Here is a 19,255-nt window from a genome sequence, read left to right as displayed (position 1 = left end):
ATATATATATATATGTGTGTGTGTGTGTGTGTGTGGGTGTGTGTGTAGGGGTGTGTGGGTGTGTGTGTGTGTGTGTATAGGCCTATAGATAGCGAGAGATTGCGGATTCGATTCCCTTCCCACCGGAGACCTCTTTTTTTATACAACTGTAATAAGGAACTTTGGTTGATGAACTATGTTTGATACGATTTTATAACATGTTCCTATACATTTGAACACTATTATATAGGCCTATTTGATTTATATATATATTATATAATCGATATAAATAATAACAGTGCTCGTATAGGAACATGGCTTAGTAATCGTATCAAGCATAGCTCATCAACGAAAAGTTTATTTATCAGCTGTATGAAAAAAGTGTCTCTGGCGGGATTCGAACCTGCAACCTCTCGCTATTAAGGGGAGTACCATACGCATTACACCACGGAGACCTATAGGATATTCTTGCAGATCTAACCCCAGGCACTTTCTCTCATACAACTGACTAAAACGGTTACAGTGGAGCTGTGGTTAAGCTAGAAAATCTTGTAGGTCGAAGCTGGGAATCACAGTGTATAATATTCAAATCAGTTAGGCCTATATGTAATTCCGCTCAGAATTTACAAGAAATATCGACTAGTGTCCATATAACCTTTTACAAAATGCCTAACATAAAGTATATTATAATATTAAAACAACAAAATACATTAATAAACGCAAATGGATGCTAAATAATTGTGATCTATTGCGTATTTATATAAATTTTATAGAAGCAGGAGAAATCAATAATAATGAAAGGTGTAGTCTGATGGGGGCGCAGTAGCACAGCGAACGTGGCGTTAGTACTTAGTATCGAGGCGAAAGTGACAGTCAAGCATTTGATTAATGAATCTGAGTCTGTTTCTTTGCTCTGTGTTTCTATTCAGCCTCCAAAATCGATTAGATATCGTACTGAAATTTATTTTGAATAATGCTCCAAGACTTGGTCCCGCTTCAGTCCATGTTCTGTGATTGTTTCCTTAACTCGCTCCGAGCGTCTCATTATCTAAGCTCATGATACCTTGCGCTTTATTAAAAGAGCGACCGCTCACCGGTCCGCGCGTTAAACTGGGGTTACATCTATTCAGTGGACACTATTTTTTTGTGGACACTATTAAAACATGCTTAAATCATGGAGGAAATATCCTTCATGCTTATTTCATTTAATTTCATTTCATTTATTTGTCTCAAACAATTAGAATGTACATAAATAGAAACGGCAAGGAACAATCACAAAAGTACAAAAAACAGAGACAGGGCACTCCAAAAGTAAAATCACTGTCGAGTGGAGGCCCTTTACAAGAAAAACACAATATAAAATTCTTCAGAAAGATAAAAAATCGAAAGATAAATATTGAAAAATAGAAAAATGAGTAAAAATCAATATGAGCAAATTTAATTTAAAAGGTATTTGAGATATAAAAATATTCAGATAAGCATTAAAGTTTATCTTAAAATATTCAATGTAAAAATGTCAAACAAGTCAATTAAAATTGCATTGCACTTAAAATAAATAAAACAAGATTAATTATAATTATTAAAAAGAATGAGGTTAAAAATTTAAAATTTTATTTAATAATTAAGAGTTAGCGTAATGTTTATTCAGATTGCGGCTCTTAAACACAGTACACAGTGGCGTAAGTTATTATATTGGATTTTCGGCACAGGGTTCATAATAGAAATAAAATAAATAAATAAAATGTCTTAAAATTGAAAAAATAAATAAATAAAATAGATACCAAGACGCGATTCGTACACAATTTCCTGCACGTCCGTTCGAAACTCTTTTAAAGTTCTAGTAACAAGAAGAAAAAGAACAACAACAACAATAACAACTACAGCAGTATGGTTCTAGGGTCCACCTTGCGCAGACCCAAAAACAACGAACGTTTGACCATAATGGTCAATGAGTGAAAACATTCGTTGTTTAATAAGCTTTTTGGCAAACCTGCAGTGCTCTAGTATTATTTTGACTTTATATATATTTACCTATAGGGCCTACAGCAGCTATTTTGAAATTAAACAAAATTATTGTCGCCGTATATACATACATACATATACATACATTACATCATTTATTTAGCGCCATTTCATGAAGATCAGAGCGTTTTTTGCTTTTTTTTTACTAATATACTGTGACCATGAAATACATCTAACAGAAGAAAACCGGAAAGTGAGAAAAAATAAAATAACGCAAATGAAATCAAACACCACCGCGCCGTTCCCCAGAAATTTAAGGCGCAAGGCACACCAGGACAACATTCGCAGGTGCTCGAATGATGTTGGCATCTAGTCCTAGTCAATTACTAATCAGAAGGGTAAAAAATAAAGTTTTCAACATTTTCCTAAATATTGTAATGTATGTATGTATGTATGTATGTATGTATGTATGTATGTATGTATGTATGTATGTATGTATGTATGTATGTATGTATGTATGTATGTATGTATGTATGTATGTATGTATGTATGTATGTATGTATGTATGTATGTATGTATGTATGTATGTATGTATGTATGTATGTATGTATGTATGTATGTATGTATAGGCCTATATAAATCAGTTAGCCGTTATTACTGCATTTTTATTTGTTAGTTTACCTTGGTATTCTATACTCAGTAGGCCTACATTCTGTCAATCAGCTTTTGCTACTCCTCGGCATCGTACTGAATCTTCTTGTTTATTTTTAAATATTTTTCTTTGTGATTGTCTTCTGAAGCAAATAAAAGTAAAAAGTAAAATAAAGCAGTCTCAGACGATGTTTATTGTGGAAGGTGGTATAGAAATACAAAAGCAATACCATTAGCGTATGCAGGCTTAAATTAATAGACATCGAAATATGTCTCTAATGTACGTGTAAATAAACATTTTGCAAGCATCTGTTATCAAATCAATCGAGTCAATATAGAATAAATATAGGACGATGCGTATGTCTCGTGAGTGTAGATATCTGTTTCTCGTTTACGTACATGATGGGACACTAAATGAGAATGGTTGGTTCGATAACAAGTATGCAAGTCGTTTATACAAAGAGCGAGGTTTGCTTTAGAGAGGACTCTCATGTGAAACATATTGCCCGTCTTTAACCGTGTATGCTTGAAATAATATACAATTACAATAGAAAAAAATTGTTGGTAGCAGCAGTCTGCATAGCAGTTTAATTTAGACAGGGCAAAACCAAGGAAAAACTGCCTTTTATCTTGTCAATATTTTCTCAGCGGTTTCATCATCCTGACCACATACTATTTGAAATTAGCTTAGGCCACCCAGATTTTTGCCTCAAATCCAAGATGGCCACCAAAATCCAAAATGGCCGCCAACATTCAAATTATTATATCCGGCTTGTTGTTCTGTTTTTTCAACAGTTTTTAGTGGATTTGTCATAGACCTAAAGCCGTTCAAGATCAATCAAGGGTCACCAAGAATTTGGCCTGCAATTCAAAATGGCCTCCAAAATTCAAAATGGCCGCAAACAATTATATTAGGTCTATTAAGCCGGTTACTCAATTCGTGCGACGGCGACGCGACGAAGAACGCACGCGAAGACGCGGGCACAACGGATCGTCTTTTGAGCCTGGTTCTCACGAGAGCCCTAGTATCCGGATCGGGAGCTAACCGTTAGCGCTAACCGTTAGCACCTGCGTGAGAACGCCCGATCGGTTAGCGCTAACCGTTAGCGGTATCCGGATACGCTAACGGTTAGCAAGCGCTATCGGTTAGCAAGTTGAGGGCGTTTCTATCATCAACCAATCACCAATCGTTTACAATTTCCAGTTTCTTATTGGCCAGTGATTCGATCATCATTATTGTTGGTATCCGGAGCGGGATTTTCTCGCATGGACGCACGGCAGCTAACGGTTAGCAGGATCCGGATCCTGCTAACCGTTAGCTGCCGTGCGTCCATGCGAGAAAATCCCGGGTCAAGAAAACAAAAAGTTCCCGGACTCCCTGGGTAATGTTGTCTCTCGATTAGCACCCTTTCGGACATCTTTGGATTCGCTTCTGACTAATACGGTACTAATACTGATACCATCCACCACTTCTACGTACTACTACTACATTTTTTTTATAAGCACACATTTTATAAACACTGAGGCAGAAAATGCTTAAAAATTAAGAACAACATAAGAACATTTTGAGCCTGAAATCGGCGAAAAAATAAGAACACTGATCCTGGGCAAAATTTTACTGGTTCTTATAAAAAAATAAGTGTACTGCTAGTCTAAGACCGGTTATTTGTTTATGTCCTTTGGGATGAGGAAGGTACTTCGTCTATTCTGCACTGCTTCCCTCTACCCAAATGGGTACTGTATCTTGTTTGGTTTTTATTCTAATGCGCTGAATACGGCTTGAACATGTTGAACGATTGTTCTATATACCTAATCATTTTACAACCGGATTCATAGTTGTGTATGACGTCATATTTTTTATGTATGTGAATTTTTATTCCAAGTGATTTCGCATTGTTTGCGACAGGCTTTGCAAAAAAAAAATTCAAAATTATTAACGACATCAGGACTGCATCAAGGAAATGCAGTAAAAACAGGTCTTTTTACAGGAAATACGATATTTATTTCGTCAATCGAAGAGGATTTATCTTAACTACCGGCAGACATAAATTCTTCGTAAGTGAACGCGTTGAAATAAAGAGATGAGGTTTTTCTTGCCGGCGCCAGGTAATGCGAAATGGGATTTTCCTAAGTCTCCATTAATTAGCGTTGTAGTATTGTTTGTGTGCTGCAAAAACGAAGAACAAAACATGATTGTTACGATGGAGGAAGTAAAAATCTAATCCAGTCATTTGTAATCTTGATAAGAAGGAATGAAGGTTCCTTACTCACGTTATACATGTATCACGTACTACAAATTATGTAAAAGAACTGCACCTAATGCGCGTTGCAGAAATTCATTGTTAATTTAGGAACAGCTATATTTATAATGCAATGATTATTACGTGGCAGTGTTTAGGCCTATGTTCGCTTTAAAAATATGTATGCCTAGTACTTAAGGGGAACTAACGTCACCCTTCCTATCCTATTTGTAACGATTGAGTGAATTGAAATGTTATACATTATACAAGGAACGATGGATGTTATATAAACAACTTGTCTGTCAGATGGTGGATTTAGCAGTAAATAATGTAATAATATTTTTATAAAAATCTTAATTGCTTCCGTGGTATTTACTTACTATAAATGCAGAAATAATCTTCTTTTGAACGATCTCTCCTGCATAATAATAACGCAATTTACTGTAGATCTGCCGGAGATGTTTACACGATTTATTCGTTCTATCTGTTCTACCGCAGCAATCTACCAATTTAATCGACTTTTAAAACGTCTATGCTATAACGTAGGGGCCTAATGCTGTTTAAAGTGGTCCGCTCATACACAATCAAACTTACTGTCGCATTCATCATTAGTGATCGCAACCATCTAATGTACACGACTAATCTTTTTTTGTTTTAATCTGATTATTAATTTCCTTCGCCTCTCCGAAGGGAAGCAGCGAGGGTATTGCAAAAGCTCGCGTCTATGTGGGTGTGCGTGCGTGTGGGTAGGTGCGCATGCATTACAATTTGTTTTGTGCTCCAAATATCTTGTCCGAGTTCGCCAAACGGTGCGAAATCGCTGAAAATTAGCCCTAGATAGAAGATTGAGCAATATTTTTAACGTGTCTTCGTTAATATTAGACAGATTTTTCTGGCTGTTTTGCAACGTGTTCCTTAATTATTAAGCTAAAATGTCATGTTATTTTTAATTTTAAAATCAATGATGGGTCGTCGGAATCATTTTGTTTAAGCAAGGTCATTTGGCGATCGTCCAGTGTATTAACTCATTTCTATTTACACAATTTTGCGATCATATTTACAAAAATCACTCTCATTTCTAAACGCGTGGGCCGATTGTAACGGCTGTTTCTGTACGTAAAAATAGATTAATCGAGCTGTCTGTTAAGCTAAAAATCAATTTGATTGGATAAGAGGTCTCATCAGAGCGCATAACTCAAATAATACTGGACCGATTTCACACATTGACAATGTTACATGTATCTTGGTCCTCTTTGAATTCGGTGCTGATCGGAAGTAAGATGCAGATTTTAGAATGTTATTTATATATTATCCGGCCGCAGCAGACAGAACTAACTTGAGCGGATCGTCCGACCGAGTCATTTAAGCTTGGTTTCCATGCAATCGCTACACGCTTTCGCTGACAGCTTTTGGTGATGCTGATTGGTCCGTCAAATCGGGGAACCTTCCCGATTGCGTTGGGGACTGGTACGCAGTACAGAGACTGCACTGAAAGCAATGTAGCGACAGTGTAGCGATTAAAAAAATATATTATGTTTACTAATAAAGTATCCACATGGAATTCGGTTATCAAGAAATGTGTAGGCCTAGTGTTGACTTTTGTAGGCCTACACTAATAAGGTACTTAAGATGATAGGCTACATGACCCATCATGCACCTCCACCGGATTTACCCTTTCAGGCATCTTTAAGTGCCAGACGACAACATAAGTGTCTTTGACCCAGAGGGGCATAGACACACACACACACACACACACACACACAAACCAGACTTTAGCTAAGCCGAGCCGACTCGAGGGGATCGACCGTGGCTGGCCGACTGGAGGCAGTCCGGGCGGCGTGCGGACTCACCGATTAATGGACTTGTGCTTGGCCTCATTTGGCGGATGGAGCGGATCAACTGCAGGCCATTGTTTTTTCAGTGTCATAAAATGGCGCAAGAGGACGTGGGTTTGCAATCCCAGATTATCTTGTTTATAAGAGTATTGTTGAGATCAAACACCTGCCGTAATAAATGAGCGGCAATCCGTCAGTAAATCGTTAGTGAAGCTGCAACACGCGAGAGTGCAGTAGTAATGTATACATTTCGAGTAGACTGACCAATGAGATTAAAGAACGTGCGTTGGCCATCGGATACTCTTTTTCTAAATACTGTCGAAGTGTTAGTAACATATCATTTATTATTTTTCATCAACTAAATTTCTGTTTTCCATTGCATATGTGAAAAGGCTGAATAACAAACGACATTCTTTAGTCCAAGAATGTCGATGAACTGTGTATATTTAACAAACACGTTCTAGCGCTTTGTTTATACTGTATACTATGCTTCCTAAAATCCAAAGCAAGTTGACAACACATTCGGTCTAGTCTACAGTACCAAGAATCTTATTGAAAAAATAACAAAACAACTCCCGATTCTGAATTGTAGAGACGTTACGCTAAAATTAGTCTCAATCCAATTTCATTATAGGCCTACTCGCTGTTCATATTTGTCACGGAACGCGCAGGTGTACCGGTATTACTATGGAGATAATTTCATGGTAATACATTAATTCAATCAATTTATTAAATCAATTAAATGAAATAACATAGGCCTAACATTAGCTCAAGAGAAGCAGAAAGATCCATCCATTTTATCTCGAATTAACAAATAGAAATAGCCTATATCGCTTCGCGTACTTTAACTTCATTTTTTGTGCTTCAAAGTTAAACGCATTAGGTTGGGACACGTACAAGAGTGTAGCGGGATAATGAAAGGTTATCGAAAATATTTTAACGGGTATTCCAGATTTCATGATTCATTAAATTAACTCCGTTGACACCATGGAAAATTGATAAACTAATTATTTTTGGCAGCAATAGATTCATTTTTTATTCTGCTAACAGCAATTTTTCTCTGGGTATTATAAATAGGCATCTATCATTAAAAGTAACATTGTTTAATGATTTTTTTAAAACAAAAAACAAAATAATTAAATTAACTAGGTGCAAATCTCTGTAGAAAACAGACATATACATATCAGTTGCAGGCCAAAGCATATTTCCTCTGTAAAGATAATATCACCATATTTCAGTTACTGTGATTTATATGGAAAGAAAACTATGGTCGTAAGCCAATGACGTCACAAGACAGAGAAGAAATAAAAAGTGGCGACGGATGTATTACGCGCCACTCAGTCCTAGTGCCATGTTAAAACAGCTTCTGTTGACAAGACAGTATGAGTGGACATCCAGTAGAGAAGATTTAACTTCAATGCGAACGATTTCTTGGTTCGCGATTGGTACCTTTCCGTTTTAGCAACAGGGACGAGTGCCCTCATTTACGCAGCATGGAATGAATAATTGGGTCGAATTTTTACTTCAGCAATTATGCATTCATGCTTAACCTCGCTAAAACAATAATCTAACTGCAAAAGGGGAAGCACTAATGTATTCCTGAGGTGTGACACCTAGTTTTAACTCTTCTAAATCACATTTTCTAAATTACCTTTTTTCGTTTTTTCCATCTAGATCTTGTAGAGGCGTAGCAGAAGATTACTGTAGTTCGTCTATCATTTACAAAACTCAACTGGGAATCAACATCCCGTGTAACGCACGGCGAGGATAAAAACGCGTGTTAAAACCGAGTCTATCTTAAACAGAAATGTACATGTTGTAACTCTGAGAGACGGATTTTCCCCATGAGCCTGATCTCGTTAATACAAAGGGGAAATACAAAGCGGACCTCCTTCCAAGTCAGTGTGATACTGAAATAAGCTTATAACGTTTCAAAATATACTCAGAATTTTTGTTACCTAAACTGAGAAAAGGGAGCCGCAACAATGTATTCAAACTATAGTGCATACATGGAATATGACATTATGGATTTTTATCAAGAAATTCATAACAAAATTTTTCCTGAGACGTTTGAGTGGATAATTATTGGTTTGTACATCATCGTCTTCACAATTGCGTTGGTTGGTAACTTGTTGGTATGCGTTGCGGTGATTCGCAACGCGCACATGCGTTCGCCTGTCAACTTTTATATTATGAATTTAGCAGTGGCTGATATTTTAGTAACGTTGATATGTATGCCGTTTTTACTTGTTGTTACTGTGTCAGAAACTTGGTTCTTCGGGGAAGCCGCGTGCAGTTTTGTTCACTACTTTCAGGTAAGACCATGGTTACTTTATCTTGTAGGACCTTTAAATATTATAGGTGCACTTTCCGTGGTGCAATAGATCAAAAGCAATATAGTAATTAAAATTTCTTAGCAGAATTTTAAAACAAATTAATTAGCATTGTGAAAACATTATTCAATAGTTAATTGCCAGAACCCTCGAACAAACCTTAAATAAAAGTTGATGCATTTGTCTCGCGAGAGACTACTAGAACTATCCGCCTCCAACACTTTATTTTAAAATATCTGAAGTCTGCAAGAAGAAAATGGTTTTTTTTATAATGTACTTTAATTCATTATTATTAGATGTATTAGCATTTTTTGGAAAATAGACTATTTGTAAGAACATGCTCTGCATGTAAATGCCATTCATGTTAAATATGTTACAATATTAAGCTCGTCACTTTGGTTTACTTTATTCAACTATATTTTAAGTGGGTAGCCCTTTCAGTATGGCTTAGACTAATAAACAACAAAAGAGTAGTAACGGAAAACGCAAAAAGTAAGTTGGAACACGAATATAGCATAGGCCTACATACAGATAAAAGTGGTAGGTATAGGTAAAAAAAAAAGAAAGCAGGGAAGCAGAGCTAAATAACCCGGAATTGATAATTTGAATTTCAGTTTAAATAAATGGAAAGAGATGGTGTTTTTAATGGAAACGGGAAGATTATTTAGAATTGTGGGAGCTTGGTAGCTGAAGCTACTTTTAAAGATTTGGGACAGGGAACTTGTATGACCGCATATCGTGGAAGAGGTTGTCATGAAACGGAAATGAGGTTCATTGATAAGATTGTTTAAGAAGTGACGATGTCACGGAGCCGGTTGGTTCCAACCAAATTAATGCTACGTTACCCACATACGATTGGCTCCGTGACACGTCACACTTTTGGCTTTCTATAGATTTTGAATATGTGCAGATGAGTGTCTTGACTACGAATAGTAAATACAGGGTCAATCCTAAATTTTGTAAGAAGCAGAAATTGTGTACAGCAGTAGCCTCAGAGTCTGGATTATCGATGGGGAACGTGATGGTAAAGCATGCTCACCCTATATGGGTGGAGAACCTGAAAGGCGCAACCTATCCCCCTTTTACCTTTCCATTGGTTACGCCACGCCCTAATGTAAAATAAAACGAGAACGCAGCTTTTTTTCTCTGTAAATTGTCATAATGTTTTTTTGTAAGAAGAAGCACACATTGTTTATTGGGGTAAAAATTAAAGACAAAATTTGTCGTTTGTTTTAGATGGTGTCTATCTGCGTGTCAATATTTACCTTGACAGTGATAGCAGTCGACCGTTACCTGGCGATTTGTCGCTCCTTTCATTTTCATAGCAACACAAGAAGAACCATCGGAATTATCGCAATGGTCTGGATTGTGGCTTTATGCGTAGTTATACCAACAAGTTTCCGTAGTACGCGGAAAAATAAGGCGACGCAAATACTCTTCCCGGATAAAGAGTGGCTAACGGAATGTTATCAGGTAGGCCTACATTACTTGGCATTTGTGCCTGAAAATTATATACCGGCAAAAATAGCTTTTTTTTTCTTTTTCTAAAGCCGTTGAGACATAATACCGTATCATATTAAAATCACCTGCTGATCTAAAAATATTACAAGATGAATGATTTACTGCTATGAAAATAATGGTTGAAGTGTATGTTATTAATCACGTCATTAATATGAAGTCGTCAATGTTCATATCACAGTAATCCATCAAACCACCAGAATAATAATTTAAAAAAAATAACGTTTAACGGTAGGCCTATTATTTATATGACATCATGTTTCATCTAAATATCGTGCCAAATGTTAAGGAATTCATTAAAAATGTATCTTTTTAAAAAAACAACCATTTAATGAGTCATATGGAGCCTGTCCATATACTCTATCATACTTTTTATTTTCTTTTTGTACAGGTAAGGTGGATTGATACCGGATTCTATAAGTCATACCGTGTCTTCATTGCGCTTGTGACATACTTCATTCCCTTGACGATCATCACAGTTTCGTATTCTAGGGTCTGTGTGCGTTTGTGGTCGGAGATTCCAACGGAGGAATATAGTACGGGTGTGACAAATGGAGGAAAAAAGTTAGGTCGACGTTTCAGTACCACGCAGGCGCAGGTACTACTGCGGCGTAAAATTGCGCGGATGTTGATTGCGGTGGTTGCCGCATTTGGAGTATGCTATCTACCATTCAGGATCCTCAACCTGATGAGGTAAGTGATTGGCCTACAAGGAACAACAATGAGGGTTGGGGAATATTGGATTCGAGACTAAATCCCTTTAAGTATAGGCTATATGGCTGGTAAGATAGCGTTGAATCCGTGTAGCTCTCTTGCCTCAAACGACAAAGTTAGTTAATGCGTTTTGTTTGGTTCACGGTTGAGAAATGTTGACGTGTTGGCGTAAACACAAGCAACCCTACAGGTACTGTACTTGCTTGTTCATCGCATCTAGATTGCTGTAGTGTGAAACAACCTAAGCAACAATAATGCGCGCTCGTCAATATTGCGTTATGAACTCAGATTGAGCTTGACGCACGCACAGGCCGTTAATAGTTAGCAAAGAGTGTTATTAAAACTACGGTAGTCCTGCGCACTCGTCACACGTAATAATAGGAATCTTGGTCATCATCGTTTGAACGGTGTGATCAACTCACCACTGATTTATTATAACTCTCACTTACTTGTGATACCGTCTCAAAAACGGTTCTGTATCATCAAGGGAGCGGTTGACGCAGTGGTTGCGTTTCGGTCCCTCAACTCATGGCTGGTGTTTGAACCTCCGCTGTGTAGGCCCTATTTTGTGTCCTTGGACATGGCACTTTACCTACGTTTGTTTCTCTCCACCCAAGAATATGGGTGTCTGGTTGAAATATGCTGGGGATGTTAAAAAGGCAGGGTGAAATGGAATTGGCTATCGTACCACACAATACCAAAGAGTGCGATGGGCTCTATGTTGTCTAACAGCTCATTCACACGGAGTATTGAATTTGGGAACTTTACCTTTACCAAGAAGATAATTTAGGGGGAGGATACCGCAGAATAGGATGATAATTGAGTCATTAATATATCGGTAATCCATATTTTTACTCTTTCTTATAGAACGTTCGGCTATTTTGAAGGTACGGAAGAATATTCGGATCCGTCATTTGGCAGGAGGCGAGTTCAAATCTTACTGCTTGTGTCCTACCTCCTCGTTTATATGAACAGCGCCATAAATCCTATTATCTACAACTTTATGAGCGGTAAGAAAACAAATCTTGTTAGGTTACTCATATTTTATTAGAAATCTACCAATAAAATTGCATTGAGCGTTACATATGATATGATAACTTAGGGTAGGTATTATACGATATTAAATATATGTTTTTGTACCAACAGCCAAGTTTCGGCGTGAATTCAGGTCGTCGTTATCGTGCTGCAAGATCTGTTGTAAGACTAGTCGTCGACAGTTAGTTAAACCAACGCATCATATAAGCCGCCAAGGTACGTTAGTCACTCATATGTCTGCGCTTTCAGACAGTAGAGTCTCGCGTGGTGGTGGTGGTGGTGGCTGTGGTGACGCTGAGCTTGTACCCATGCTCCAGTATCAACAGATGTCAATACGCAAAGACGGACATTGTGTGGCACAAGCTTAGTTTACTGTGGATCTGCCGAGCGTCTGAACACGCATGTTCACAATTGCTTTTCGAGTCAAGTTGTTTCAGTTATAACATGTGTAAAATCAACTCAGCCTGGCCTGTTTTTCTTTTTTTGAATAACATTTTTAAAAGATCGAGACTCAAGCGAGTGAACGAAATTGTTCGTAATAAGACTTCCGCTTCGAACAAACGGCGGCAATATAGTTTTTATATTAATTAAGGGATCTGAAAGGCCATACACAGATACGTTAAATTTAATGGTTAGCTATTTCAGTCGATGTGCAGCATAGAGTTTACATCAATTTCAAAAGATCGACCGCGGCTTCTAGTATCATCAAGTACTTTACGCAATGATTTTTGCAATTTCAGACTGATATTTTGTGTCGTAACACGAGCATACATCGAATACTCGATAGCAGTTGAAGTGAACAAATAAAAAAAGACAACAGTAATATTAAATGTCTATAAAGAAAAAAAAATACAAATTTAGGCTTTCATCGACGAATTTCGCGTATAATATAGTCCAGCCTGTGTTACTTATGGTACCGGGTACACAGATGATCTTTTAAAAGTAAAAAAATCACCTACGACAACGATGTCACTCTAATCAACAACATCACCACAAGTGGCACGTGGATTGATAGCGTTTACACGTGTTGAACGTGTGGTCGCACAAGGACAAGGCGGCCATCTCATCGCACCTAGTACTTATCATTAGACAGCTGTATGGATGACGTCAATAACTTGACCAATTACCATTACCATTGGAGAGACATAAGTAGTAGCAATAAGAAAGCGAGTGATTTATGAGATTGCAGGAATGAAATTATAAGAGCTTTGCTTCTAATAATGTGCTCAAACGACCAATCAAAACAACTATGACCTGGGTTGTATCTGTACGCGCGAAGTTGCATTGAGTTAAATTATGGTATAAAGTACTCTGGAAATCGTTGTCACGTGCACTAGCAACATTATTCGGATGATAATATATTCTGACATTCATGTATATCAATATATAAACGTAAAGACGAGATACAAATTTATGAATGTTGAATTTTTGTATTATCTGTAAATACAATATGTAAAACTTGGTTTGTGACCAGAATGCGGTATTGATTACAGCATCTTTTGAAAGAAGTACGAGGACAGTATAATAATTGTGTCGCTGTAAATATTATTTACTATTTCTGAACTGCGCAATTCTAATAGTCGCAATTACTTTCAACCTACAACCCAAACATTAGGCTAAACACAAAACATAAACAAAATGTCTGCGCGAAACAACTAACGTCATACATTAACCACTTGTGCGATTGTGTGTGGTGAGCCATAGAGTTATACGGTACCATGTTTGAAAACTGCCACACTCTTATACAGCTTACCTCGTGTTGGATTCCATGTTAAACTGAGCAATATACATTATTTTATTATATTACTTCTCCGACAGTACGGTACTCAACGTGTTACCGTATCGTACATGTTATGTGTGTAAAAAAGTCTGTCCTTCCTTATCTTATCACGTATGGGACATTACTGTAAATCGTTTTCCAGCGTAATAACACATTATATCACATACAATTACTACACACGTTCTCTACGCGTGTTACTGCATATACAGTTATTGTATAGATTTGACTAACTCTATTTCACCATTAATGTAGTCGTTTTAGATAAAGTGCGATTACCTGTAGCAGTGCCTTACCCTAATTATTTTTTGTGACATTGTTGCAGGACCAGGAATCGTGGCATTAACCGTTCTGCTAAGGCCTGACTCTTTGATATGGTTGCTAAGGTCCCTAAACTTATGTAAACTTGCGTATTGTGGGATGAGTCCGATTTACTGTAAGAATAGCACAAACAGATTGGTCAATTGTTAAGTGTGATTGACAATTCAAAAAGGTCCACTACGTGAGAATGGACAATTCCGCTAAGCCCAATCCGTTGAAAATTGTTGCTAAGGGCCCACAAAACGACAGCGAATACGTACTAAACACGTGCGTCTGAGACAACACGTATTTGTGGGACAAGCGCGTAATGCTGGTCATGTTCTGATTGGTTAGTTTTAAATAGTTTGATTGACACCCCGGAAATGCTTAATTTACTGAAATCATCGTGACCCCTCGCACTAAGCCTGAAAAAACAGTTGTCACATAAAGAGGATTGAATAAACATTACCGTACCGTATTATCTTTAAAAACACTTTTAATAGGAGCAATTAATAGGATCTGTTGCAATTAATCATTAAGACAACAGAACAATGGGCATTGTCTTAAGTACATCATAGACAAGCACGACTAGTCAACTCGTCGACTCTCCATTAAGGGTGTCCACAAGCCTACTAGTACTATTCGCGATAGAATTGAGTAAATAATAGCTAATGACTACTCGTTACCATTTTTTTCTTAGAGCGATTTTTCTTTCACGATTGTTTTTTTTTTTTTTGTTAGCTGAAAATTTACCTAATTCATACCATTGAAAACGATTTTTCCGTCATTAGCTGCTTCGCAGCTGCTATTTTATCTATCGCTCTCTCTTACAGTTAATAAAGTATTGTGTAATAATAATATAAACTGATTTTCGGAGGTGCTGAGCTGAAACAGCAACGTATGCTTATGGTTATCATCGTCACTGTAGTCGTCGTCATTATCATTTACTTGTATCGTAATAATAATAATAATTATTAATGTTATTTATTATTATTATAAAATAATTTATTATTATCGTCGTCATCAAAAACAAAATTAGAATTTTATTATAAATAATACAATTTTAATTGTTGTTTTCATTAATAATGTACATTGATTGATCATTGATATCATCCTCATATTATCATTATCATTATTATAGTTATTATTATTACTATTATTGTCTTTTTGTTGTTAAGTTTCATATTATTATTAAAAATTTATATGTATTATTAGTAATAGTTGTTGCAAATTAATGTATAGGTAGAAACGTCTGGAAAAAAAGAAAGTGTCGTATACTGACGATTAGTGTGGCCCTCAGGCCTATACTTGAAAGAGCTATCAATTAATAAATGAAAAAAAAACTACTTTATTAGCTTGCTTTACTTAGAGTTAGAGTAATGACGTCATTGAGAAAGCCCTAGTGCCCCAATGAAGAATTTCATCAAATCCACGTTGGACATATTGGACATATATAAAGATCAACTGGAAATGCATGAAGCCATTGGGGATCAAGATACACAAATTCTAGTTTGATGTTGTTAAGTTTACGGCTCAAATGTTGTAAAATATTGAATAAAACATGGTAATTTTGAATATTGTATTCCTTGTGATACGATAAACAAAACAAGTATTCGGGTCCCTTTTATTAGAAGTATAAACACTGGTTTAATTGATTATTTTGCACACTCAAGAAGTGTCCTCGTTCCATATTAGGGGTGTCACTTAAATATAGGTGTTGACCGTAGTGTTAAAATACATACTGAAAGTCTCGTTTCTCGAAAAGTGTCTCCTTTAAAGGTGTCCACTGACGGGGAGTTTTCCCAAAGAAGGGGTTCTGTTGTGTATTTCTTCGTAACATTATCTACTGTTGCCATTACGGGTGCTGTTACCGCCACTATTTTGTCTAATATTTTTGTAATGTTCCGCCACACGTCTCCGCATTGACCATTTATAGACACACTAAAACGGTGTAGGGAAATCTCCATGTTGCTGTTACAATACGTATTTTCTTAATGTTGGAATAAGCTATAGGCTTACTATTATTATTTTCCCGTTACATCTTGTAAAAAGCACACCGCCAACGTTGGGTGTTGTGTTAGTACATCACGAAGATGTACTTGTGCAACTGTATTGTCGTTGTTTTGTCAGAATATTTTATGTATAGCTCATAAAGTATGTTTAAACACTTGAGGAAGTGCTTTTCATTTCTAAAGGATTTTCATGTAATAGCTGGGTAATCGTAGACTTTCAAATGCCAATGCCCATCATTTATTAAGGTATAATCCGATTCTTTTAGGATGATGTAACAAACTCTGTAATTTAATTATTGAATTTCAGACATTCTTACTATTTTAGCTTTGATGCATTTTTGTTTTGTTTTTTGTTTTTGTTTTGTTTTGTTTTTTGTTTTGTTGTTGTTTTTGTTTTGTTTTGTTTTGTTTTTTTTTGTTTTTTTGTTTTTTTTTTACCACTCACTTGACGGATATCCCATTCTTTACTTAAATTTATATAATGTTTCTGTATTTTGAACAGATTTTGAAACAGATACCGTTAAATCAAAAAATATATAGGCTACCGCTATAATAATCTGCAAAAAAAAAAAAGTTACAATTAGTACGCGTCTAAGTGGTTTACAGCTAGCAGTGGCGTAACTCCTATGTGCTCTCGTGCTGCGGCCCGCATGGCCTCCGACCTCTAGAAGCACTGGACCCATCCCTTAGGGTCCTCGCTCTAAAAATACGAATAGACCTGAAAGAGATTCGATTGTCAAATAAATACTGAAATAATATATTCAACCGGTGGCAGATTTAAGGGGAGGCCCGGCACTCAGTGGATCCGCTACTGTAAACTTTGACACCTACGTTATGCATCTTTTCAGCTCTACGTTTAAATAAAAAGAAGGATAATCTTTACTTTTCATGTTTCTATACTTTATTTTTTATGAAATGGTGAAATTAAAAGCACTCTAATCGATTAAATTAGTCCTCTAATCCGTTGAAAGGCCGTATCTTCCGGTCGGCCCCCACCCCCCACAGTTCCGCTGTGGCCTTATTCTGCCGCCAGACCCCCAACCAATGGGCCCGGGCAGCGAAAGCCCGTGGCCTACGGCCGCTCTTGGCGGCCCTGGGCTGAGGTGGTGTAGACCATCCATTTGTTAAATAGACATCCTCTTTTTCAAATTTCTGGATCCGCCGCTGATATCATACCATTTTAGTCGTTAAAACACACTGGCAAAAAATAATGTTAAAACAACATGATTGGCAACCAAGACCCAAAAAGGGCCCTGGTGTCTTTGAAAGCCACAATGCCCCCGGCCCAGTGTTACGTCACTGGTTCACAGTGTGATAATCGTATATTGTGGTGTGACAGCGTAGGTTACATTCATATCGTAGAGTTTGCGGCAGAAATTTACCTGTCTATTGGACCAGGCGTTATCGTCAACAAGCACACACCCCTGCATCAGCAAAGCACACAACGTTTTAAGGTCTAGCATACTCGCAGCCTGAAATGAAGTTAAGTTACTTCTTATGAATGGAACTCTATTAATCTAAAGTTGAAAATATATTGTAATGGAAGCAACATAGAGGACCGCATTCATCTCAAAATTCAAAATATAGGACTTTCAATGTTGAGCTAAAAATATTATATATTCGAATTGTTTATTTTGTATAATCAAGTACTTAGTAAATTTGAAATCAAAGAAAGTATCTTTCCTATAATCAACTGACGCATAATATTTTGTATACCCGTATTCTTTTATATAAACCCTTTAATTGACTGGTAATTAAGTTAAGGATTATTGTAATAAAAAGTCTTACCGTATTTTTTCGATATGTATAAGATTAGAAGTTAATATTTGATTCTTTCTAATAAACTATTCAATGTTTTCATTGATTTTTATGTATTATTTCATGTATATTATGACTGGCGATATATTGTATATTTGCGTCAAAGATATCATGCAAGATATTTGATTTTATTGCGTCAGTATTATGTTCAGAGGGCGCACTTTCTGCAATTCTAGTTGTCATGGATCACATTGTTTATTATGTTGTTCATAAAAACGTAAAGCTAAAAATTCTTAAAAATATGTACTGGTATCTATTCTTCCCATCGAGAGTTAGGCCACAAAATGTAGGCCTATAGACTATGATCGTTCTTTGCACATTTTGTATTCAATTTTTGTTTTAATTAAGCCTACGTATGGGGCTAACTTATAAACCTGCCATAATGATAAAGTATTATAAAGTATTTGTCAAAATAAAGCAAATAATATTGGTGATTTGTTATTGGTCATAGACTCATTCAAAAATATATAATTATGGCATATGGTCTACATTTTTGGAAATCAAAACAGTACACAAGATGATATGATGGTGATAGTGATGGTGGTGGTGATGATGATGATGATGATGATGATGGTGAAGGGATGATGATGATGATGGTGGTGGTGGTGTTGGTGGTGGCGGGGATGCTGGTTGTGATGATGACGCATTTTGAATTAAGAAGTTTTTAAAGAATTTTGATGTGGACTTTCGGTAACCGATTTATTTGATTTAATCTTGTCTGTGTCATTTTGAATCATTGAAAATTGTGTTACACAAGTAGAGATGCTCGTTAAACAACGGTGCCTTGTCGTTGAGAGATTGAGGACTTTTTTTAAAGCATTTTTCAGACTTTTAAGTTGGATAATAACCAATATTGAAAGAGTTTCGTAGTAGAATATCTGAATCCGCAATTAACGAAAAAAGCTGATCAATGTCTTATTTATGGTTAATTATTTGGCAATATATACACAACATTCATGCATACACACATAGACACCCCCCCACACACACACATCACACACACACATACATATATATATATACATATATACATATATACATATATATATATATACATATATATATACATATACATATATAT

General features: G+C 36.4%; 1 protein-coding gene across 5 annotated transcripts in view; it reads left to right on the top strand.

Moving 5' to 3' along the window:
• Window positions 1–18,601, top strand: part of LOC117116547 (orexin receptor type 2-like) — a 55,695-nt gene extending 37,094 nt beyond the window's left edge. For 3 of the 5 annotated variants that reach the window (XM_033260607.1, XM_033260605.1, XM_033260606.1), the window contains 5 exons: window positions 8,342–8,982; window positions 10,237–10,473; window positions 10,910–11,211; window positions 12,100–12,242; window positions 12,379–18,601. In XM_033260607.1, coding sequence (XP_033116498.1) covers window positions 8,653–8,982; window positions 10,237–10,473; window positions 10,910–11,211; window positions 12,100–12,242; window positions 12,379–12,635 — 1,269 coding nt within the window. In that variant the 5' untranslated portion in view covers window positions 8,342–8,652 and the 3' untranslated portion in view covers window positions 12,636–18,601. Of the gene's footprint in view, window positions 1–8,029; window positions 8,113–8,341; window positions 8,983–10,236; window positions 10,474–10,909; window positions 11,212–12,099; window positions 12,243–12,378 lie in introns of those variants that run through there. The other 2 variants (XM_033260609.1, XM_033260608.1) reach the window with 2 other exon arrangements.
• The last annotated feature ends 654 nt before the right edge of the window (window positions 18,602–19,255 follow it).

This window comes from Anneissia japonica, unplaced genomic scaffold (genome assembly GCF_011630105.1).
Source record: "Anneissia japonica isolate Jap-2015-1 unplaced genomic scaffold, ASM1163010v1 scaffold4058_len632159_cov189, whole genome shotgun sequence".
NCBI lineage: Eukaryota > Metazoa > Echinodermata > Crinoidea > Comatulida > Comatulidae > Anneissia > Anneissia japonica.
This window is presented reverse-complemented; position numbering and strand designations above follow the sequence as displayed.